This window comes from Varanus komodoensis, unplaced genomic scaffold, assembly GCF_004798865.1.
Source record: "Varanus komodoensis strain SLA01 unplaced genomic scaffold, ASM479886v1 scaffold1, whole genome shotgun sequence".
NCBI lineage: Eukaryota > Metazoa > Chordata > Lepidosauria > Squamata > Varanidae > Varanus > Varanus komodoensis.
In genome coordinates this window covers 113,839,335-113,863,667 of record NW_025335268.1, presented here as the reverse complement: position 1 = coordinate 113,863,667, position 24,333 = coordinate 113,839,335, and the positions used below count along the sequence as shown (strand labels likewise).

General features: G+C 39.7%; 1 protein-coding gene across 1 annotated transcript in view; it reads right to left on the bottom strand.

The window, feature by feature from the left end:
* Positions 1-24,333, bottom strand: part of MSH4 (mutS homolog 4) — a 62,343-nt gene that overhangs the window by 25,034 nt on the left and 12,976 nt on the right. Inside the window, exons 4-11 of the mRNA XM_044440943.1 lie at positions 20,781-20,891; positions 17,857-17,972; positions 15,878-16,051; positions 9,601-9,773; positions 7,855-7,922; positions 4,906-4,980; positions 3,966-4,030; positions 3,211-3,380 (exon numbers count right to left, since the gene is read on the bottom strand). Of these exons, the coding sequence (XP_044296878.1) occupies positions 3,211-3,380; positions 3,966-4,030; positions 4,906-4,980; positions 7,855-7,922; positions 9,601-9,773; positions 15,878-16,051; positions 17,857-17,972; positions 20,781-20,891 (952 nt within the window). The remainder of the gene's footprint in view (positions 1-3,210; positions 3,381-3,965; positions 4,031-4,905; positions 4,981-7,854; positions 7,923-9,600; positions 9,774-15,877; positions 16,052-17,856; positions 17,973-20,780; positions 20,892-24,333) is intronic.

Here is a 24,333-nt window from a genome sequence, read left to right as displayed (position 1 = left end):
ACTTTTGGCAGGAACACTTGATCCAGCTGGTGGATTACCATGGTGGATGAAAGGTAATGGGGATATACTCGCAAGGCACACAGTTCACTAGCTTTCCTGGCTGAGTGATTGCTACTGAAAAGATGGTTTTCCAGGAGAAGAGATATAAAATCTACAGTGACCAGTGGTTCAAACAGTGGTCTCATTAATGTTTGTAGTACCATGGATAGGCTCCAGCTTGGCATGATGGACTGGACAGGAGGGTTTAGGTTGTATAGACCCTTTAGGAACTGTCTCAAGAGAGGATGTGAAAAGACGCAGGAATTGTTGATGGTACTGTGTACTGATAAAATAGCTGATAGGTACACTCTGATAAATGAAGGTTTAAGTCATTTTACGTGGAGAGTAATTTTGTTAACTGGGGTTCAGAATGGGTCAAAACATTCTTTTTCTGCATTGACTTGGAAGGCATTCCATTTTGCTGTATATGGCTGTCTTGTGATTGGTTGTAGTGCTGCAGTAAGAACTCAATGACAGGGTCAAGTTCTGTCTGTGATATTACTCATTGATCCTCCCAGCAGTTAGAGTATTCATGTTGGCATGTAGAATATTGCCTTGGTTCCAGGAAACAATGTCTGGTCTTTTCAGAAGGTGGAGGAATGTGCAATTTGGTGATCAAAGAAGGTGTATGAACCAGGGTTGCCAGGGCTACCACGAAGTCACCAGGATGCAGTTGGTTCTCTCCTGTCAAATTTTGGCAATGACACTGGTGATTAGAGGGAATGGAAGGAACAGATAGAAGAGGATCCCTTTCCATGGGAGGAGAAAAGCTTCTCCCCATGAGTTCTGTCCAACTCTGGCCCATAGCATGTTGGTTTGTGTTTCAACAGATCCACGGTCAGTGTCCCCCAAGCCTCAAAGGTGGCATGTAGAACTTTTGAGTGAAGTTTTCACTCATGAGTCTCATGGGGTATTCTGCTGAGGGCATCCACAGTAGTATTCTAGGTGTCAGGTAGGTAGATAACTATCATTGTAATGTCTCTTTGGATACAGCAGTTCCATATCTGGATAGCAAGGCAACTGATTTTGTGTCAATTTTGTGCTGGCTTGTTGAAGTAAAACACTACTGTGGTGTTGCTGGAGGCTATTAGGATATGTTTCCTTTCAGGGAGGTGCTGGAAGGAAATAAAAGCTTTCTGGATCACCAAAAGGTCTAGGTAGTTGATGTGGTTGTTTTGGTCTTGTTTAGTCCACAGATGTTGTAAACTGTTGCCTGTGCAGTGTGCTCCCCAGCTAAACTGTGATGCAGCAGTTGTTATGGTAAGGGAAGGTTCTGATGGCATGAAGGTGATCCACCATGAAAGACTCCTTCGAATAGAATGGGGGAGTACTAAGGATTTTCAGGTCGAATTGCAGTGTGGGTAAAATGCATGGACAAACCACAGTTAAAATGGGAACATGCATAACCTTGTGAACTGGACAACCGTGACAGTAACCTATTATAGACATGTAGCCTAGAGTTCATTGTACATCCCGAACAGTTTTTTGTGGTTCAGACTGGAAGGAAAGGGCTGAGTTTATGAGCTGTGTCACACAGACCCAAGACAGGATAAGCACAAGCTGTGTTGGAGTTCAGCCAAGCTCCAATGTGGACTCAGAGGAAACAAGAACAGATTTTTCACTGTTAATACAGAGTCCCAGTCTTTAAAGCAGGTTGCACATTATCCATATAGAACATAAAATTTCCTCTTGGGAACAAGCAACTAGAAGCCAATCATCTACGTAGGGGAAAATGTGGATGCTTTGTAATCAAAGATGGGCACAGACAATGGCCATACATTTTGTAAAAGCCCATGGGCTGTGGAGAGTCCGGACAGTAGGACCCAGAATTCAAAGGACCTTGAACTAATATGGAACCTAAAGAAGTGGCAAAAGTCTGGAAGGATAGATATGTGGAAATCTGCATCTTTTAAGTCTAGCATTGTGAACCAGTCCACTTGGTGGAGCAATGGAAGATTATTTTGTAAAAAGACCACACAGAACTTCTTGTGGGAAATGAAGATGTTGATATCTGTACATCTAAAATGGGATGGAGGCTGCCATCTTTGCTCGAAACAGTAAAATAACACAAATAGAAAGCATAACATAGATTGGATGTTGCACTGAGGGAGGTGCACTGGTCTACATTACAAGTCAATGGTGGCATTTTTCACAGTCCGACTGTTTTTTGGTGGACTTGGAACTGAGGAGGGGCATTTTGGTGGTGTTGATGAGTCAACTGATACTGTTGTTCATGGAAGGGTTGGTGGAATTGGTTCTGGAGTTGGTAGGTAGCCATAGGACCCCATGGCCACTTAACATGCTCTGGATGGTTGTGAGGCTGCGAAGCCCATTCTTCTAACTATCACTTTGGCTTTGTTAACGGCATTGAGTTTCTCACTGGTCCTTGCATTAAAGAGCCCTTTCCCTTTGACATCCTGGGCAACTCCCTGGTTTCATGCACTATCAGCAGCTGCTGGAGCTCCACCAACTATCCTACTGGTGCCTGAAAAATCAAAACACACACCTGATGGCAAGAGGCCTGAAAAGGAAAAAAGGCCTCACAAAATGGTAGATGACTCTAAAAAGATGGCAGCAAAGGGCAAAGGGAAGCCCTCAGAATGGGCCAGGTACCATTCACCAACCACAACAGAGCATGCCTATTCACCTTTCCTGCCAGCAGCCCCAGCTATCATTTCTACATTGTGCTCAGAATGTCGCTGAAGAGTACATATCTGAGTAATTTATATTTCTTATGTAAATATTGTATGATGAGAACCACTATAGTGTAGTGAGAGTTAGTGTGGAATACTGGACTGGATTAAGAGTACAGGACTGGAACGCAAGAGATCTGGGTTCGTATTTCCACTTGGCCATGAAGCTCACTGCGTGACTGTAAGCCACTCATCTTAACCTACCTCACAGGGTCATTGTTCTGTGGATAAAATGGAGATGAGAAATTTGCAATCTGACTTGGGTTCTTTGCAAAAAGAAAGATGAGATATAAAAATGTCATCATCATCACTATCAGCAGCAGCAGTAGCATCCTGTACTTTAAAATTAAGTGCCTATGGGTACAATTCTATACATATCTAGAGAGGTAAAAGTCTTGCAACTTCCAGCCTGGCCGGGAAATGCTAGGAGTTGTAAGACTTTTTTCTGTGCAAGCTCATTGCTGTAAGTACTATGTACCTGCTATATCATCCACAATTTCAGTGTATGTTCTTCGTGCTATGTCAAGAAATTCATTGATATTAGGCTTCACTGCATAGCACTTCTGAGTTCTCATACTCAAGCACCCTTTTGTATATCTTGTGTCATCATTAATAACAGTTTTAATTTTTTCAAGTATGATGCCAAATCTGGAGAGAAAAATAAATAAATAAATAAAAATAACCAAAGTTGTGAAAATGTCTGTTACCCTTAACAAATGCTATGATTGTCTAATATATTAACAAGATATCTGAATTCCAAACCCATAGGTAACATTCACTGTATATTTAAAACCCCAAGAACATCATATCTAAAGTTATACTTTCAGATAATAGACAAATATTTCATTGTTATCATGAAATTATACTGTTAGATGTAAATTATACTGTTCCCTGTCACAATTCTTTGTTTAATCACAATTTCACTGAAATCAACAGACTTGTGTTTTCATTTACAACAGAACATTAGTCAACTGGCTTAACCCAATTAAGAGTGTTTAGTCATATTAACAGTAATGGAACTCATTTTACTATCTAAGAACCTAAGGTGCTCTGAAAATATCATATCAACTATCTTTTGTTCCTTCTTTTTAATTTAAAAGCTTTGTAGTGTTATAATCACAAATAGTACCAATGGTTAGAATGAGACTCAGAATGGAATAACAGAGTTTTCCAATAAAAGTATTTTACAAACTATAGAAATGATAGCAAGAATGCTGACATAGAATACACTACCTGATGTCTTCCAAAGAACTATAGTAAGCCTTTAATAATGTTGTCTTATAGCTTTTTAAAGCATCCTGTCAAAATGAACACGAAAACATTATATATTCAAATGCACAGAAATGTTACTGAGTTTTATATCCTTTAGTTCACTCAGGCTGCAATCCTATATTGATTGACCTGGGAATAAGCCCCATTAGTCACAAAAGATTGACTAGACATGTATAGGGTTAGATGGTAAAATTGTGATCTCAAATATATTTACTAAGGAGCAAGTATCATTAGACATTCTAAGTTACCATAAGTTTGCATTCTAAGAGCAAACAAATAGCAGCGGGTACAATGTCTGGGAAGAAAAGATGTAAATATTTTCTAACCATCTAAAGGGGTTCTGTTTCTGCAGATGCAAGGGTAACAAAGAAGTAATCATGCTTTTCTGCCATCACCACCACGGAGTAAACTTTAATGTACGTTACTGGCTACAACTCCCATGATTCCTCACTGTTGGTTATGTCAGGTAGAACTGATGGGAGGTGTAATCCAAAGCATCTGAGTGCCCTAAGTTCTAGCCAGTGACTGGTCATACTTTCTTCATAGTTCTGTTTTCTTCTACTGTTTTCTTGAAATGTGTATATATAAAATTAGCAGCAGACGAGCAGCAGTGAGCAGAGACCAAGAAAGCAAATATACTTGGGCAGGCAATCTGGAAGCATAATCTGTGCCTGAGCAATGAATTTTCTGCTTTATAGGATCATGTGGAATAAAACTGGCCCTTTCTTGCTGCCTAGCTAAGCTGCAATACTACCCCTTTGGGCATTTGTGAAAGTGGCACTCGTGGACTAGATGGCAGGCAAGCAACTAACAGTGGCACAGAATAAGGGCCTGAACAGAGACCACTATGGTCTAACAATAATAGTAACTGACTTTTAGATAGTGCTTCAGGATATGATACCTTCAAAGGCTCCACAAGTTCCAGGGTATGCTTCAGATAGATTAAATTTGTTATCTTTGCCTCAGCTGCATTAACCTTTTAGAAAATGGCAAAAGTGTTGGTTTAGCATGTGTCCTGGATACTGCTGTGCTATCATTGTTGCTTTCAGCTCACTTGCTACCTATATTTTCTCTTCATGCATCATGACTACAAAAGCTAACTGACTTTTTTCTTCTTCTAATGAGCTGCTCATTCTTACTAGTTTTTACCTTGGCACTGTTATCATTGTTGTCATTTTTATTATCATCATCGTAATCAATAAATGTATATGCTGCTGAATTTATTTAAAATATATCTAAATGATTCACAAAATAAAGCGTGAGATACATTAAGATGCATAAACATAGCTAAAACTTTAATAAAACATTAAAATCAATCAAAACAATAGTGTAATTACAAACAGACCAAGCAGCACATTTATTCAGGGAAGACCTGGGGTCCTTCTAATATTGAAATTTGGTGAACTTGTGCTTATCAGTTTTGAAACAAATTGGAAAGAAAAAGAAGTCACCACTGGCAGAAAGAAATGGAAAGATTCTGTTTCAAAGTTGAAAAACAAAGATTTAATGTCACAACACATTTTAAAATATCTTCTTTAGAGGCATATAAATGAGTTCTCAGTCCTCAACAATGTACTGTTGGCTTGTATCTTCATTGTTGTGCGTGCCTGAGACACTGTCCTTCCTCCCCATCCCCTGGCTTATTGTAAATTAGGACCATCATCTTAAATTGAGGGTACAATCCAGTAGGGATGCCTATAAGCTTCTGAGGTTCTATACAGCCTGAACTGCCTGATCCTGCCTAATTTTAGAAGCTAAGCAGGGTCAGGTCTGGTTAGAATCTGGATGGGAGAGTTGAGTTCTGCATTGAGCTGGGGGTTGGACCTAATGGCCTTCTAGGTCCATTCCAACTGTGTGATTCTATGTTTACAGGTATTCTATGCAGGGTGAGACGAGTACAAGGTCATCTCTGCCTCCTCAATCCTCTCACTCAGTAAATCATTTGGACAGCCAACTGTTTTGAACAGGAAGGGAAGGAGGCTAGAGTGCTAGGATGTGTCATATCCTGGCAAATGCAGTCTTCCTCCTTACCTGCTGTTCAGGATTGGCCTTATGACCTAAGAGAAGTAACCAGTATGGTTCTTTCTGTTGGCTCTGATAGGGAGGGGAAACTGAGTGTGGGTCTCCCATTGCAAAGTCAAATCTCTTTTTCAACCTCAGATCTGGGAATCCAAAGTATCCTATGGCTGTCTAGGGGAATATACAGATACAGAGAAATGTATTTCTTTGTAAATTAAAAGCAAATGAATGTTTTTCTTTTTAAAAATGGCCTGGCAAAGCCATGTGAGTTTCCAGGAATGGTGATGGTGTCAGTGGCAAAACAAAAGGGAAGGCGAAGGGGAAGGGGAAAGGGCGGGGGGGGGGGGGGGGGGGGGAGGGGGGGGGGGGGGGGGAGGTAAGGTAAGGTGGGCAAGTGTGTGAGAGAAATAGCCTACTTGAACCTCTAACAGCTTACAGCTTTATCCCCAAGAAATCTGAATCTGCTTTCTTGCAAGGTAACCTCTACAATACATAGGTTTATACCCACTTAACTAATGTTAATCATGATTTCATTTCAAATGGACCCTTATTTTTTTAGAAGTACATCTCAAGCAATAGAATTATAGAATAGTAGAGTTGGAAGGGGCCAGAAGGCCATTGGGTCCAACCCCCTGCTCTGTGCAGGACAACGAGGCAAGTTAGCATGTTTCATAATTAAATCAAATCAAAAGCACAATAGAAGGGTATCAGTTTGATTAGAAATAAAAAAAGGTCATGGTATAGGGAGCCAGTTTCTGGAATATCTAGATAATTTCTTTGTGCCTTTTAAGTATAATTAAAAGGAGAGAGTTTAGAGTTGTATATTATCCGTAAGAACGATTCTCCCAGCCTTCAGAGTTACTTCTGCATCACCTCATTTGACAGTCTCTTGCTGTCCTTCTCCCACAGTCAAAATGTTGTCATATACACTGAAATTCTTCTCAGAACATGAGAGTACTGGCAGCATTCTGGCTTCAAAGTGAAACTAAGCATGGCCAACATAACTTTGCTAGCAGTTGCAGTCACAGGCTTTCATGAGGCAGAAAAACTTTACTAATTTTTGAACAGCTGCTCAGATCTTCATCAAAGCAATGAAAGGTATAGTACATCTCCTTGACAAACCTGGGTAACTACATCATTAGTTTTCACCAAAATTTGAAAGAAATATGATATACAAGCCACAACTCAGAGTATTGTCACAGATTTGTGTGTGGAACTTTCTGTAATTGTGGCAATTTTTATCAGATTGCTTTGAAATTCTGTGGAACTTTATACTTCATCAGAGGAGTTAAACAGGTGTCATTTTTATTAGTAGTAGAATTTTGAATCTTTGTTTTTGCAACTCATCTTAACTTCTCTGCCCCTTTAATATGATAAGCTTAAAACTTTTAAAATTAATTGAAATAAAATAATCATTCAAGATATCTAAGACAATAGTATATTAATTATTGTACTATTTATAGTATATTTTATTGTACTAATGATATTTATTTATTTGTAAGCCACCCTGAGGCTTAAGCGAATGGGGCGGCATATAAGTCTGCTAAACAAACAAATAAATAGAATATTAACAAAGCATAACATATCTAACATCCTATATACTAAAGTTTGGTATTTGCCAACTTCTGAAAATCTTAAAAAGTGGAATCTTTTTTCACGCTATGGTACAAACTAACGCTCAAATTTAAATGGCAAACTACATATTCAGTGCTGTCAGTTGTGAATGGCCAGGCTTCCACACAATAAAAAGAAAAAAAATGACTATTAGTAAAAAGTAGAGATCTATGGCAGATCATAATTATTTATCAAGCAAAAGTATTTATAAACATACTGTATCTTGTTTTGGAATTTGAACTAAAACTGAAAGTAGCTGTTCTGTATCCACAAATCTTGAAATAACTGAAAAACAGAAGTTAAACAAATCATTCAGCTCAATCTACTAAATAAAAGTATTGAGATTTAATCCCACTGATGTCAGTGGATCAGGCAGAGCAATTCTAAGTAGGGGTGGTGGGGAGCAACAAAGTACATATATCAACCCATGCTTGGCTCTGTAGGCTCACACTACCATCACTAGAAGGTTGTCAAGCTTCTGATGGAATCCTTTCTTTGGAGGCTACTTGCTTCAGGCAATGTGAAAACCACCAGCAGCAGCTTTCTACCTGCCAGAAACAGCAAGAGTCTGACACAGGAGATCTCTCATAGTGAGGCCCCTTTCTGTCAGTGGAGCACAAAGACATCATATTCAGCAGCTCCAGCCATGCACATCAGTGTGTGTGTGGAGGGGGGGGGGTCACTGTAGTCTAAGCACTGTAGTCTAAGTATTATTAAAGCCAATAGAGGTTCAAATAAATGACTCTAATATTAGATCATACTAATCTAATTTGGTATCTTACATTTACATTGTGTGCACATACAATAACTAAAACACATATCCACTTGCATATCAGCAATTACAATTAAAATAAGCTGAAAAGGTTTCAACAATCTTAAGCAGTGTTAAAATGAGTTTTCATGCTACAGAGATACATTTCCCCCTCTTTTAACTTTAAAATGTGTGCATGTTTTATTTGTAGAACTAATTATATACTACATTTGGCCTCCAAGATATACAGAGATGTGCTAAATTGTAATTGGAAATGTGTCATTTTAAGAGTCAAGCCAATAACATTCGAGATGTTATTTCTGCAACAGCAGAGGGTTCAACCCTATGGCCTTCATGGCCTCTTCCAACTCTGCTGTTCTATGATTTGGTAAGATCTCTATTTTGTTTTTCCTCTTTAATAAATTCTAAATTTGATGAGTATAACACTAGTAGTGATTTGGTTTCTAATATTGCTTCACCTATGTGAATTATTCTCCACATCAGAATAGGGAAAATATGGGAACAACAACTGAATTTTCCCTCTATGAATTTCTGGTGCAGGAAGGAAGATTTATTTATTTATTTATTTATTTTTCAATTTATATCCTGTCTTTTTCCTACAAAGGGCTCATGGCAGCTTACATCTCCTCCTCCATCTTATCCCCACAACAACAACCCTGTGTGGTAGGTTGGGCTGAGAGTCTGTGACTGGCCCAAAGTCACCCAGTTGGCTCCATGGCTGAGTGGGGACTAGAACCCAGGTCACATGAGTCCCAGCTCCATACTCTTAAGCACTACTCCACACTGGTTCTCCCACTACCAGTGTTATGCTCCACTCAAATGTGGAAATCCCTGTTCCTATACAGTGGTATAATTATAATCTCCTGTATTGAACCAACTGAGGCTCATCTAATGATACATTAAACTTATCAAAAGCTATGAAAAACAGAATCTTAGAAGAGAGAGGTAGACAGGCAAGTAAATACTACCTCAGGAGCTCTTGCATTGCCTCTGGGGCCACTATGACCAACTGCCCGGGAGAAAGATTTCCAGAAGAGACAGGCAAGTGAATAGCATTTATTGTGATTTTCTAAATGATTGTTGGTATTACTTGAAGCCACCTTGGAAGGATATATAATCTGAAAGGTGGAATATTCTCATCAACCCTTTATTAGAGGAAATATTTTCTATCTTCGTAAAACAATCAATTACCTGACTGAAGACCAAAAAAGAGTTCCTCATCTTGAAGTAGCTCTTGAACAGAATCCAATCTTGTGTTAATGGTATCAGTATCAATCAAAGGCTCTAGAATATTAGACCTAAGTCTTCGGCTTCCCCCTGGTGTTTTAGTATAATTTAGAACGCCAAAAAGAGTATGGCCATTCCTTTGAAAAGAGCACAAATTTGTAAAAGAATTCCTTGAAATAAAATAGCGGCCAGTTTAAATATACATGCTATTATGGAAATCTGTTTTCACAACAAATATTTATTATTCCACCTTTCTACTAAACTAATGTTGCAAAAATTATTAAAATATAATACATTATTAAATGAAAACATCAATTAAATGCATCAGTTTTCTTTTAAAAAATTGCTAAAATAATTAAGAAACTTCACCAACCAGTTAAAACCTAGTTTGACAAACTAAACAACCAAAAGCCTGCCTGAATAAAAATGTCTTTGCCTCCTTTAAAAAAAAAAGGACGGAATTAGCATTGCCACTAATGGTTACCCTCTGCTTTTGGTTAGTCAACCATGCCCTAATCCATCCGACAGTGGATTGGTCTATCTCAAAACTCCTCAATTTCTCAACCAGGATATCATGGCACACTTTGTCAAAGGCCTTGCCGAAATCTAGGTAAACCACATCCACTGCATCACGCCCCACCCCACCCCCAGGTCTAGCCACCTTGAAACCTTGTCATAGAATTCCGGAAGGTTTGTCTGGCAGGACCTGTTATTGAGGAAGCTGTGTTGTGTGGCCGCCAGCTTCCCTTGCCTATTTATCATCACTAGATCTCTCTCTATTCTGAGCCTGTCCATTGTTTTTCCTACAATGGTCTGTCATTCCCCATGTCCCTTCTACTACCCTTTTTGAACATTGGGACCACTGACGCCACCCTCCAGTCCTCTGGAACTTCACCCGTTCTTCACAAGGCCTCAAAACTGGAGGCCAGCAGGCATGAGAGAACCCCTGTCAACTCTCAAAGTACTCTCGGGTGTAACCTGTCAGGACCCGGCACCTTTGTAACGTCCAGTGCCCTGAGGAGCCCCTCAACTTCTAGAGGGGTGACTCTTATCTGTGCCCCTAAGTCCCTGGCCTCATCTAATCTCCCATTTAGATCTCCCCTGTCCTGCTTTGGGGAGAACACAGAGGCAAAATAGTCATTTAGAATCTGTGCCTGTTCACTCACATCAGTCACTGGATCCCCTTTTTCCTTATTTAGTGGCCCCACTACCTGCCTCCCTTTTCTCTTGCCATTTACATGCTGATAGAAGCCCTTTTTGCTGCTCTTGATATTCTTTGCAAGTCTCAGCTTGTAATCAGCATTAACCTTGCAAAGAATCCTTTTGCAACCAACCTCCTCCTCCTAGTATACCCTTTTGTCTATTTGCCCCAGTACCCATTTCCTACAGAGGTTCCTGTTGCATCTAATCGCTCTAACCACCTCCTTTTGCATCAATGGCGGCCCTCTCCTTCGCCTCCCCACCTTACTAACTAGTGGTATCATCAACGCTTGCACCCCTAAAACCTCCCTTTTGAGTGCCATCCACCCCTCCTCAACTCCCTTGCCTTCCAGTAATGTATCCCAGGAGACTTTCCCCAGTCTGGCCTTCAGTTGGCCGAAGCCGGCCCTCTTGAAGCCCCAGCTTCTAGTGCTCGACCTGCTGCACCTCCCCATTCCCCTGGTTTCAAAGCAAAGGATGGAGTGACCACTCACATCCAAAGCTCCTCTAATCTGTACCTCATCTATCAGCTCCTCCCTGCTGGTCAAAACAAAGTCAAGGATGGTCTTCCCCTTCGTCGCCTCTCAGACCCTCTGCATGAAAAACCCTCCCTCTATAGCATCTAGGAAGCAACATATGACCTGGCTGTCACCACTGAGTGAGTCTCCGAACTAATATCCAGGAGACTGAAATCCCTCATAATTACTGTGTTCCTCTCCTGAGATATCCTTAGAATCTGATCTGTCAGAACATCATCAAGTTGACCTGAAGGGCAGTAACATACCCCCACTGTCAGGCCCCTCTCCCTGTCATAACCCCTTAGTTTCATCCAGACTGACTCTACCAGAACCCCAACTGCACCACATTCTGTCTCAGTGCATCCTATCCCTTCACTCACATTTAAAGATACACCCCCACCCCTCTTTCCCTTCCGGTCCTTTCTAAACAGGAGATACTCCTCTATGCTAACATTCCAGTCTTGCCTTTCATACTGCCGAGTTTCTGTGATCCCCACCATGTCATACCTTCCTATTCCCAGGAGAGCTTCAAGCCCTTCCTGCTTATTACCCATGCTCCTAGTATTGGTGTACATGCACCTCAACTCTTTCCCACAGTTTTCTTTCTTTGGAATTCCCAGCCTCCTCCTTCCTCCCAACTTTCCTGATACCAGTCCCCTCTTCATAGGCGTCCTGCCAGCTCCTGCAGTACCTCTAACACCCTGGTCCCAGAGCCCTGATCCTCTTCCCTCACTTGTCCAGTGCGGACAAGTTTCTGGGGGGCCTGAATCTCCCCCCCCCCCCCAGCCCAGTTTAAACTCTTCTGGACAAAGCCTGCTAGGGCATTTCCGAAGGACTTTTTCCCCATCCTCGTGAGGTGCAACCCATCCCTTGCCAGAAGTCCATTGGCAAGAAACCAGGTGCTGTGGTCGAGGAACCTGAAGAAAGAGAGATTAACATGGAAAAGGATGGAAATAGGCTGCAATGTCAGTACAAACACTAGTCTCGGAACTAGAGAATGAAAAGAATGAAATTTGGGGGTGGTTAACAGTGGTCAATAAATGCTATTACCTAGCCCTCTGGGTTTAAGCTTCTTAAGCCCTCCTGCAAATGTTTGGGCTCCTCTTCAAGATTCTCACCATTTATTTATATATTCCACTCATCAATTCATTTAATTCACCTATGCTGGCTTCATTGCCAGATATAAAATGGCAGGATTTATATCTTGTACAACATGAAAAGAAAAACAGCCTAAGCCATTAAGACGGGTACAAGTAATGCAAAATAAAAAGTAAAGAAAAACAAGGATACTATAGCCCAAGGGTGCACAATCCATGGCCTAGGGGGTCACATAACACTTCCCCCCCGCCACACATACCTAAGATATGCCTGCATAAAAGCCCTAACTTCCCTGTCACTATTGACTCACCTCCCTGTTGATATGGGCTTTGGTTATTGGGTAGGATAGAAATTAGATAGCAGCAGCAAGTTCCAAATATTTCATTTGCTGTTGTCTTTTTTTCAAACTCTAATTGGTTGGATGTTGCCTCCAAGGGTTTATTTTGTGCAGAATATGTTACAAAGAGACTGTGAATATTACAGTAGCTGAACTGAAATCCACCAAGAGAATAGGCTGTATAAAATAGCACTGCTGTGAGACTTCAGCATGACTGCTTCAAGGACACGTCTTCTTCCTTGAGGGTGCAGGCCTGAGGGACTAGGGGCCTGTGCAGTGCTGGCTGCACACTGCAGCAGATTGCCCCATGTTGCTGCCCTTCTTGCATGAGCAAAAGGGCTGGCAGCAGTTAGGGAGTGATGGTTCATCCCCCATGCTGGCACCCCATTCTTGGCAACACATCCTTGGCAACCATAGGGAGAGGGGAGGCCAGCATTGCCTCCTCCTCATCACCACTGCTGGTGTTGCTCATGCAAGAAAGGCAGTAGCACAAACAGGCACTGTCACTGCTGCCACCACCCAGCTGCTTCTCACCCTGCTGCTCATGTGAGAAGGGCAGTGACACAGAAGGGCATGTGGGGATGCATTCTGGCACACTGCCCCCAGGAAGGCACTGCAGCCCAGAGGATTCTTGCCACTTCCAACTGTGCAGGAGTGATGGTGAGAGAATCAATTGGGCATTGCTGTTCTTCTCCCAGCACTGACTAGCTGCCCATAAAAGATTGTGAGGGCAAGAGGTAGGAGGAGTGAGGATGCACTGGCAGTTCCATCAAATGGTAGCTGTCAGTGGCTCTCTGGTTTGCCAGGCAAATCTAGGCTTCTGTTCTTAGCACCACAACAGGTTATCGTTTTCCACTTCAGATTTCACAACAAGCAAATATGGGATCAAGAAAACCATAGAACAGACTGTTGTTTCTGTTCATGGTTTCTTAAAACCAAATATACTATGCTAAAATACCACAAAGGTAGCAATTTGAATCAAAGCATATCAAAAGCAGTTGTTTTGATTCAGAAATAATTCAGAAAGCTATATGGGGGTGGTGAAGTAAAATCAGAGTGCTGATAGAATAGCAACTGTCATTTCATTTTTCACAAAAAGCCTTGCATTGAGATAATGTTTGAATGTGGAGAAATGAAAGGCCTCTGCTGTCATTCACTGGTGGCTATTATTATGTTGGACATTACTTTAATGTCTATGGAAAAGTACCAAATTTTAGAGTGGAGAATGGTTCCTTTTATAATTCATTTTATACAGGAGGTACAATATTTTAAAAGACTGAAACAGGATTGCTAAAAATATAAACTTACAGTGTTGTTGTATACAATCTAGTTTTCAAAGCTGAAATATAGGAATACCTTGCCTTAGTTTTAATAAGAATGTCTTTAACTGCTGGGCAGTATAGGAAGCAAGCAAGCATCTTGCAAAAACCCAAAGATGCTTTATTTTTATGTAGAATCAAAGGTTTAAAAGATATCCTATGCCTTCTGGAAAGCAGAAGATAGAAATTATGCAATCCTGTGTATGTCTAATTGAAAGTATGCCCTACTGAATTCAATGGAATGTACTCTCAAGTGAACATGCTGATGAATCAAACCATCAATGCTGGGGATAATAATTTCATTAAACCATTTCTCCTTTGATTACTGGGTTAATTTCATTAATATATTGGTCATTTCATTTACTCACAGGAGGCTGTTGCATTATTGATGGCAAATCAGGCACCTATGAGTGCCTTACAAAAATGGTAACCAGCACAACATGACAGCCTTCACATGTAAATTAACTCACACTGGGCTGTCATCATGTGTGGACCAGGTCAAAGTGCATAAACTCAGTTAATACTACAGACAAGAAAAACAAAGATACATAGAAAGAAACACATATTAACAAAAATTCTTCTCCTAAAGTAGTAACTACATTTCAGTACCAACATCTCCATTAGGAAACAAGTTGAACATATGGCCAGCATATACAATTTATTTGAAAGTGCATCCAGAAACCAGAATTCCTTCATTGCATGTCTGGAAATTATTATACATAATTAGGCTCTTTAAAAGTAAAGGAAATAGGGATAGGTTTTCAAACATGTGCTCTTCATTTCTACATAAATGCCCCAATGCTTGGGAATCTGGGTAGGAAGACAATAAAGCAAGCTCATTTTCTAACACTAAGAGCAGGTACAAGGCAAATGAGAGTTGACTTCTACCTAAAAAGCAAAGGTCTAGAACATGGGTCCTCAAACTACAGCCCGCGGGCCAGATTCGGCCTGCCATGCCCATTTATCTGGCCCACTTTTTAATTATGTGAGCCCTGGGGGTGGCCAGGCTGGGGGTGGCCGGTCCTGTACCTGCTGCCACCTCCTTGCCACTGCCTTTCAACTGGCCCCCTGTTGAAAAAGTACGAGGACCCCTGGTCTAGAAGACCACTTTTTCAGGCCAAAACAAAAATGTCAGAAAATGGGGCATTCCTGGTTTGTTAATTAAAAGCAGAAACAAGTGCTCCATTCATCCCCATAATTTCTGGGTTAACAACGCAGGTACTGCTGTTAGGAAATGCAATTGGGTCTTATGGGTCTTTTAAGTGGCAGATTTTATCTTCATTCAGTTTTAGGATTTTATACTTGAACACATTAATTTAATATTTCAATAAATTTACCCAGTCATGCAATGCAGCTAGAATTGCAGAAACCATGAGCATAATTACAGAAGATACTTAAATCATATTCTTGCTGGTAAGTGGCAACCAGTGATGACTAAACATCTAAAAAATATAACATTACATTTACTAGAACCAAAGTCATTGCAGACAGATGTATTGCCATCTTATTACCACTTTCTTTTTTGACTAACAATCCCTTATTTGCTATTTTTTAAATTACTGATATGTACTTAAAGCTAAGGGAATAGTATAATTGAATGCCTACATTCTACCATTATTCTTTAAAACTTTTAATGATTTAAAATGTATTTTGACATTAAAAACTTGATTTTTCTTTATTACATACTATGCCAATGATTTCTTATTGCAAACATAAAATTCCTTTCTGTCTCCCTCCATAACTCAAAATTATGAAACAAAATATCTTACCTAGGATCCCTATTGTTAGTTATTAATTCAAGATTTATGGCTGATGTTGAATCAATCATTGCTGTTTGTTCACTTCCATGGAAACGAATCCTAAGTGATTTAGGAGCATAAACTGAATTTTGAATGAACTCAACATATTTCAGCACAGCAGCAGTAGCTGCCAAACAGTAATACCTATGAAATAATAAAAGAAAATAAACACAAATAAAAATGTTAAAGCACCTATTTTACAGTGTCTTTGAAGACTTTGGTCCAAAGACCTAGCTTTGTGGGGAACACCACTGCACAAATTAGTAAGGGTAAGCTCATACAGGCTTTCCGCAACCTAAAAGTTTGTGTTAACACAGTTTCTGTGCCCTCTTTTGAAAACTACTGTACCAAACACAATTTCCACAAGACCAATTTATTTATTAGATTTTTAGCCCACCCAATTAGCTACAAGGCTCCCTGGGCAGGCTACAAACAAACCAGTTCCCACATACATGTGGGAGTTACAAATGGTACATATGTCTGACTCTTCTACAGGAGTCTCTACTAATTTCCACCTTCAGAAGTAAGATGGCTGGCTATCAAGGCCATATCCACTAGACTAGCATCTAGTCTGATGACCTTTAAGTGCAAGGTCACAATGTTGCTCTTTGCTCAGAGATTGCATACTTTTAGTGGTATCTACTGTAAGTAACTGCTAAATTGGCTTGTTATTGAATGTTACTCTGAATGTTACTGCTGTGGGTTTTCTTTATTGCATTTTTACAAGCAATGTTGTTTTAAATACATGTTGTAAACTGACTTGATCACCACTGAAAGAGAGGGCTATAAATATTTAAAATCAGTATTTTGCTTTGGGAAACATGGATCTAAGAAAATAATAGAACAGTAAGTTTACAAATTTGAAATCTAAATATATCTTGAAAATGATAGTTGAAATCAGAACACATACACTGGGTATGAAATAGAGCTAGAATATTCTGCCATTTCTTCTACCTTTCTAACACATACATCAGTTGGAAAGAAATCTAGATCAAGAGCAACTATCTTAAAGAAATATTTAATCCCTAAAGTATGTATGAATGCAAGTGTTTATAAATCCTACATATAATTATTCCAAAGAAGGTTCTACTGAGACAATAGAAGTTATTTCCAAGCTAGTGTGTTCATAACTGCAGAGAAAATACTTACTGTTACTCTTGATTATCAGATCTAGGAGATGCAAGGGACAACAGCAGCAAGGGAAAACTCACTGGTAAATTAAATTTTTATTAAAATGTTTATGTGAGTGCTTGAAAGAAACCATGGCCTAAACCCATGGCTGGTTTCAAAGCAGACATAGTTGGGCCCCTGCTGCAATCCCATACACCAGCAGGGGCCCAGTGATGAGAATTACTTGGATTTCTTTCTCCTCTTCACCACCGCAACATGTTGGCTCACTCCCCTCTTACCAGACAACAGCGGTGGTGACCAGAAGAAATAGTATATACCACTTTCTACTTGATCATTCGCAATTGGTGATAATTATGATGAGAAGCCAGACTTCCTAAGGGAAAGGGCCCACTGAGAGTGTCTTGCCCAAGGGTCCTCAAAAACCTGGAGCCAGCACTGCCTGAACCCAAACCAATTCTGCAAGTGCAACAGCCTTTTGTTGGAGCAGGGCAGCCTGCTGATTGCCTTCCCACTCCATTTTTCTGTGCCACATCTCACATCTACTCAAGCTTCTTTGAATTCAAACCAATAAAAAGACTGTTGTTCATCATTCTAAGCCAAAATGCTATAATCAATAGCATTTAAATACCTTAACATTAGGTTTTAAATATGTATATTAATATATTCAAGCCGTATGTCATTCCTTTAAAATACTTAAAATTACTGATTGCAAATAATAGGCTAAGAAGACTCATAAATAAATTCGCAGGCTACTGGCTGTGAAACTATTAATGGTGTGGTGCACAAAAGCAAACCAGTAATTTTTATTACATACATACTTAGACTGAACCTCCATTAGAACAGTGTTATGTTCAGGTGTACATAAGTGTTCAATATATTCCAAGCCTTTTGCTTCATTGAAGAATTTTCTTTGCACTGTTGTAAAAGTCACATTCTGGAAAACAAGTTAAGGCAATATTACAGCTATTCTAATATGCTTCCAATATTCTAAAGCAATTAACAGAAGGTTTTCCCTGTAGTGAGTTATTTATGCTAAAGTACTGAGAAAATTTCAAGGTGGAAATATTTGCATTTTGCTATTGGTGTCATTGGTACAATTAGTTTGCCAAGGTTATTTTAAGCATTTTTCTATCACCAGATTCTTACAACAGAACCACAAATGGCTGCTCAAACTCCCCTGAATTAAAATATCAGCATGCATTACTGGTGCAAATATTCTTGTAAGAAACTTGACTTAGGTATATGCAATTTCTACATTTATAGCTTCTTGACAAATCCCAAACTACTTTTTAGGAAATGTCTTCATGCAACATTTTACCTTAATAACTTCAACAGTATGCAAAAACAAAGAAACAAAACAAAACAAACCCTGAATACAACATTAATCTTATTTAGGCAACTGTTCCTGGTTTCATTGCACTTCCTGATTTCATTACATAAAAGCTTATATGTTTAATTAAAAGATTACTAAACTTCCTTTCACATTGCCTGAAAAAACATAATGGTATACTTTCCTTATTGCAACTAGTATTCCCCTTCCAATATATGTTTTTAAATTATTTTAAATTAACTCTGATTTTATGCATATTCATCTAGTCATCTATGCAATGCAACAAGTGGAAACCAATACCCTATTTCTTTCTTTAAAAGTTTCTAACCACAGATTGTGGCTGCTTTTTCCACCATCAAAAACTTCACAAAATTTAGTTCATCTTGGTCTCTGTATACCCACAACATACAGCCCTGTGTCAATATTCTTTTAATATTCCACTCAAACAGCAGCCCACCATTTTTAATAAGCAGTGTGTGTGAATGAGAAATCCACAATAGGATACTATTCAATAGCATTAAGGAATAATTGGAGAAATATTAAGTTAATATAGAATGAAAAGAGAACCTGAATACTATTTGAAGGGAGCCTGATTTAATTCAGACATCATGCCAAGTTTTTGAAACTCAGCTGCAGTTTAGGGTAATGTCAAGATTTAAATTACATGGTTCACAGTTGGGTGAGATTAATTTGGCATGACCTGTGAATTAGTAAGTCAATCCCAATTTATGGTTATTTTTCTGCTTCCAAAGTGAGTGCCCTTCGAGATGAGAGTACAGGGAAGAACAGCCATGGTTTGACATTTCTGTTGTTCAAATCATAGCTTCCCTTACATGACATCATGTTTTGGTCCCCATCCCCGATTCACAGATTTTTTGGATGCTTATCAGCCCTGCCTTTGGGGCTCTAGGTGTTGCTTTAAATGTCAGATCAGTGTATAATAAGATCTCCTTCATTCATAACCTAGTGGTGGATGAGGTTGGTGATCTGGTATTTATAACAAAGTTATTCTATCTCAGCTGTGCCCATAAGGGTAATTGGTTCAGCAACAGGATAGACCAGGGAGCAAGGAAGTAGGACTGCTGCAGTATATAGAAATTCTCACTTCAGGTTCCCTATTTGCATGACTGGGAAAGTTTGCATCTTGTGTGGGGCCAGCAGGACAGTGTACTGTCCATCCTGCTACTCAGCAGTCTCCTTAGGTTAGCTGACAGAGGTAGTCTTGGTTGTGATGTTGAGGTGTTCTGATAGAATAGTTTTGGGGGACATCAACATGGTGGTTCAGGGTTTCATGACCTCCATGACAACTATGGAGGTCTTGAAAATGCATCAGTCCAATGTGGCAAGATGCACTCATACAGCGTGATGGCATACCCCAAAGCTGAGCACAAGAATACAAAATACATCAGAGGAAGGAAAATAAACAGTGGATGTTACCAAACACTGATGAGAACCTATATTCAAGCATATTTAGGGGCAGTGAAAAGAACAAGAAACCATGATCTCTCTGCTCTATTGAGTCATCTCTGTGCAGCCTAGTGGAGCATTTGAGGGTTGTCCATGGCTTATTACATACTGGCCATGACGATACCACTGTGATACATTTGCAAGGGACTTCTGAGATAAAATATTTTGCATCTATTGAGACTTAGACTCCAGCGCTATAGCACATGAATCAGGCGAGGTACAATGCACAGCTGATTACAGTAGTTTTGTCAAATAAATTTCATTTGATACAGTTCTTGGACAAAGTACTTGGACGAGTCTAAGCAACCACCTGTGTTGGATTCTTGTCTCCATGGGCATATAAAAACTGGTAGGGGGGGAATAGCTGGCTGGGCTAGGAAGAAACTGGTTGGCCTTGACTGGATGGCGGCCAACCAGTTCCACACACTCTTGGAATAAGATCAATTATCAATTATCTAAACCAATTTCAGTCAGTATGCAGTATTCCTTTATGATAACTATGCTTGGATGGATGGTGCCCAATGTCTTTTCTCTACTGAACAGATTACTGAGAAAATTTAGTTTGTTGTGTGTTTCAGCTAGTGCAAATAATTCATGCACCTGTAGATGTGATGTTAGATGTGTAACATTTGATCCAAATATTATTGGAATAATTATCGCCCACCTTAGAGTACTAAGACCTATGAAGATGGAATCATGCACATATTTTATGTCATGGCTTCTAATTAATAAAGCTAAAAAGAATCATTCTCCTAACATTTTGCTGGTGTCAACAACATAGAAGTTCTTTTTTTGTGAAGTTTTTGACAGAAATTGAATCTTATTTTCATTCAAAGAGATACATGTCTACTCAGAAATAGAACTACATGTTTCTTGAAAATCAGAAAATCATTATAATATGAATATTTGATAAATTGCATATGGCAAAGTGTTCCTTAAATTTACCTTGAAATTTTCTGTTATCAAAGTGAATAATTTTGTTGCATTTCCTGTATCACATGCGGTATTTGACATTATTATTTCTAAGGGTGTTAAAATTCTGAGCTTGGTGATAACCTAGAAGATGGCAAACAGAATTTCATAAAATAATTATTTGAACAATTTAAAAAATATATCAAGTAGTACTAACAGCTATTATTGCTACTACTGCAAAGCTCAGGGAACCAAGGTTCAATTTGGATGCCAGGAAGTACTCCCTGACAGTTAGGACACCTAGGCTATGAAATGGCTTTCCATGGGAGGTGGAGGTGAGGGTGTTCAAGGATAGGCTGGACATGCACATGGTAGGCATGATGTGAGCGGAGCCAGCTGGAGCCAGGAGTCAGACTAGATGGCCCAGGAGGCCCCTTCTGACTTGCTCTGTTTCTGTTTCTATGTTCTATATTTATATGATGGGTGGGGAATTTCTTTCAGTCCAATGGTCAAATTCAATTTTTGAAAAGTTCTTGGGGCTGCACTTCAGTGATGGATGAGGTCAAGGGTAAAGTGGGAGGGGCTAAAGGGAAGTGAGCTGAGGTCAGAATACAAAAAATTATGACTTACTTATACCAACATATTATAGCTTAAGGCTCTAACTAGCAGTAATGATGCCTTAGGAAAAGCATTTTAGAACAAGAGAAAAACTGCATCAAAACTGCATTTAGTCCCCAGGCCTAAGTTTTCCCACCCTGATTATACATTGCCTGCTTTCTATAATACTTCACAGTTTAACTACAAGAAGAGAGATTACTGCACCTAGAAAATGACTACCTAAATTTAACCTCAGGGCCACAACAGTGGACCAGGTCAAAGACTGAGATGAAAAATAAATGCGAAAACAATATACAGCAGTGCCTCGTAGTTCCAACAACTCTAACTTTGAACGATCCAGAGTTTGAAAGTTAGAGTTGGGATAAAATCACTCCACAGTTCATACCATGCTTCTAAGTTCAAACTGTGAGCAAAGTGAAAAAAGCAGTCACAGCAAAAACATCATTGGTTGTGTGCCCAAGTTAAAAAAAAAAAAAAAGAGGGCTTGATGTCCTGAACTGATTTGTTTTGGATCAATTTGTCTTGACTTGAATCACTTCATCTTGAATTGATTTGTCTCATCTTGCTTTGAATCAATTTGTCTCAAAACAATTCAGGACACTGAGGCAGCCGCTGCAGCACTGTGGTAAGTGTGTTCGAAGCAAAGGGAAGTATTTTGAAGGGGATTAATGGCAATTTGTCTTTTACTGTATTTTTTTATTATTTAAACATTCATGGTGTTTTTTAATCACACCGCATATATAATCTCAAACTCACACCTTATATTTAACCTTAATTCATTTCAGGAGGACACATTTGCTGTCAAACTTAAAGTAGGTATTGTTTAGGGTCTGGGAACAGATTAATTCACTTTCCATCATTTCTAATGGGGAAACTGATTTAGACTTTGAATGATTTGAGTTCAGACGGCCTCCTGAAACTAATTAAGTCTGAAGTACGAGGCACCACTGTAGGTTTAGTTCATTTCTGCATACTGAAGCTGCATTCCAGTGGGGAACAAGGAGCAAGGGATTGTATCAAAAGCTTCACAGAAAATGTTTATGCATGAAGGAAACAAGGGAGTCTTTGATGGAGTAGGAACCTTTCTGATGATGTCTAAAGGTGGTAAAGTGAAAGTCATAGAAAGATGCATAAGGATATTTAAAGCAAAGAGCTAAGAGGCAGCAAGGCTCTGGAAATGCAGAGCAGAAAGGGGTGCACTCCGGCTACTGGAGTAAAGGCCTTTGGAAGATTGTACTTGCTACATCCCAGAAAGTACATTGCAGCAAGAGAAACACTAGTCTGGTTATCTATCAGCCAAAGAAGCTGCAGGGAGCTTGCTTGTTTCTTTTCAGAAAGTATACTCTGTTCCTACTAGCTGGTCAGGAATTACATTGAGAAGCCCACTGTAGTTTTTACCACAAGTCAGAAAAGCAAGGGCTGCTGCGTCACTCACAGCACTGCCATCCAAACAAGACCACCGCCAGTGAAAGGTCAGCATAACTGCAGCTTTATATAAATGCCTAATTATAACACCAGTTTTTGACATTGCAACCTGATCCTGTCTCTTTCCTCCACTCCCCTTCCATATCTTGCTTTTTTACTTGGTAAACCTTAGTACAAGGCCTCTCTCTTTTTATGTAAGCTGCTTTGAAGATATTTATCTGCAAAGCAGGATAAACATATAGGGTGGAATCAAACTGTAGTGCCTCCACTAATCTGTCAGCAGAATAGGAGCAATTTTCAGATCCTCAAGCCCCTCCTAAAAGCTGCTTGGAAGGCTGTAGGTTCTTCTGAACAGTTTGGTAGTTGCCATAGGGGGAAGACACTTGTGGAAAGTATCTTTCTTTCTGTGCTAGTTGTACTTGTCTTTGCTCAGTGAAGGCCTGTCAATTGGATACCATAGGAGTGGGACTCAGATGACCTGGGTTCTAGTCCCCACTCAGACTTGAAGCCAACTGAGTGACTTTGGGCCAGTCACAGACTTTCAGCCCAACCTACCTCACAGAATTGTAGTTGTAAGCATAAGACTGAGAGCAGCAGGAGGAGAATTACGAGGGGCATTCAATGTATTCTCGGTATCAGCATGAAGAAAAAGGAATAATAAATTGAAATAATTTTTATTTTTCAATGTAATCCCCCATAACTTCAATACACTTGTTACATCTTGAAATTAACTTTTCAGCTCCCTGTAAAAAAATACCCTTCCTTCTTGTCTAAAAAATGTGCGTTAATTGCCGCCTTGAGATCTTCATCGTAGGAAAAACGCTTTCCGTGAAGATCTTTTTTAAAATTTGGGAATAGGTAGTAGTCACTGGGAGCCAGGTCCGGGCTTTAGGGTGGGTGGTTTATTTCTTTGAAACTACAGGCTTGCACAGCAGCCTTCGAAACATACGCTGTGTGAACGGGCGTGTTGTCGTGAAGAAGCAACACACCTGCGGTCAGTTTTCCCCGCCTTTTTTCTTTAATGGCTTCCCTTAAATTACACAGAGTGGTTGCGTAAGATGCTGCGCTTATGGTTTCACCTTTTTTCGTGTACTTGATCAATAAAATTCCCTTTGAGTCCCAAAACACTGTGGCCATGATTTTTCCGGTCGATGGAGTGACTTTGAATTTCTTCGGAGGGTCAGCACTTTTTTTATGCCACTGCATGGACTCCTACTTACTTTCAGGGTCACAGTGATGAATCCAAGTTTCATCTCCAGTAACAATCCGGTCGAAAATACTAGATGGATCTGCACCACAGAGCTCTAAAAACTCCCTACAGCACTCGACTCGCACTTGTTTCTGAGGCGCATGAGCATTCACAGCACCCATCTTGCATAGACCTTTGAAAGATTAAGATGGTCATGAAAAATAGTAAATATGGTACCAACGGATAGGTTTGTCATCTCTGCTAACATTTTGAGTTTTATTCAGGCATCTTCCAATACAAGGTTCTCAATGTTTTTCACATTTTCTTTTGTAGTGGCAGTAACCGGCCTGCCCG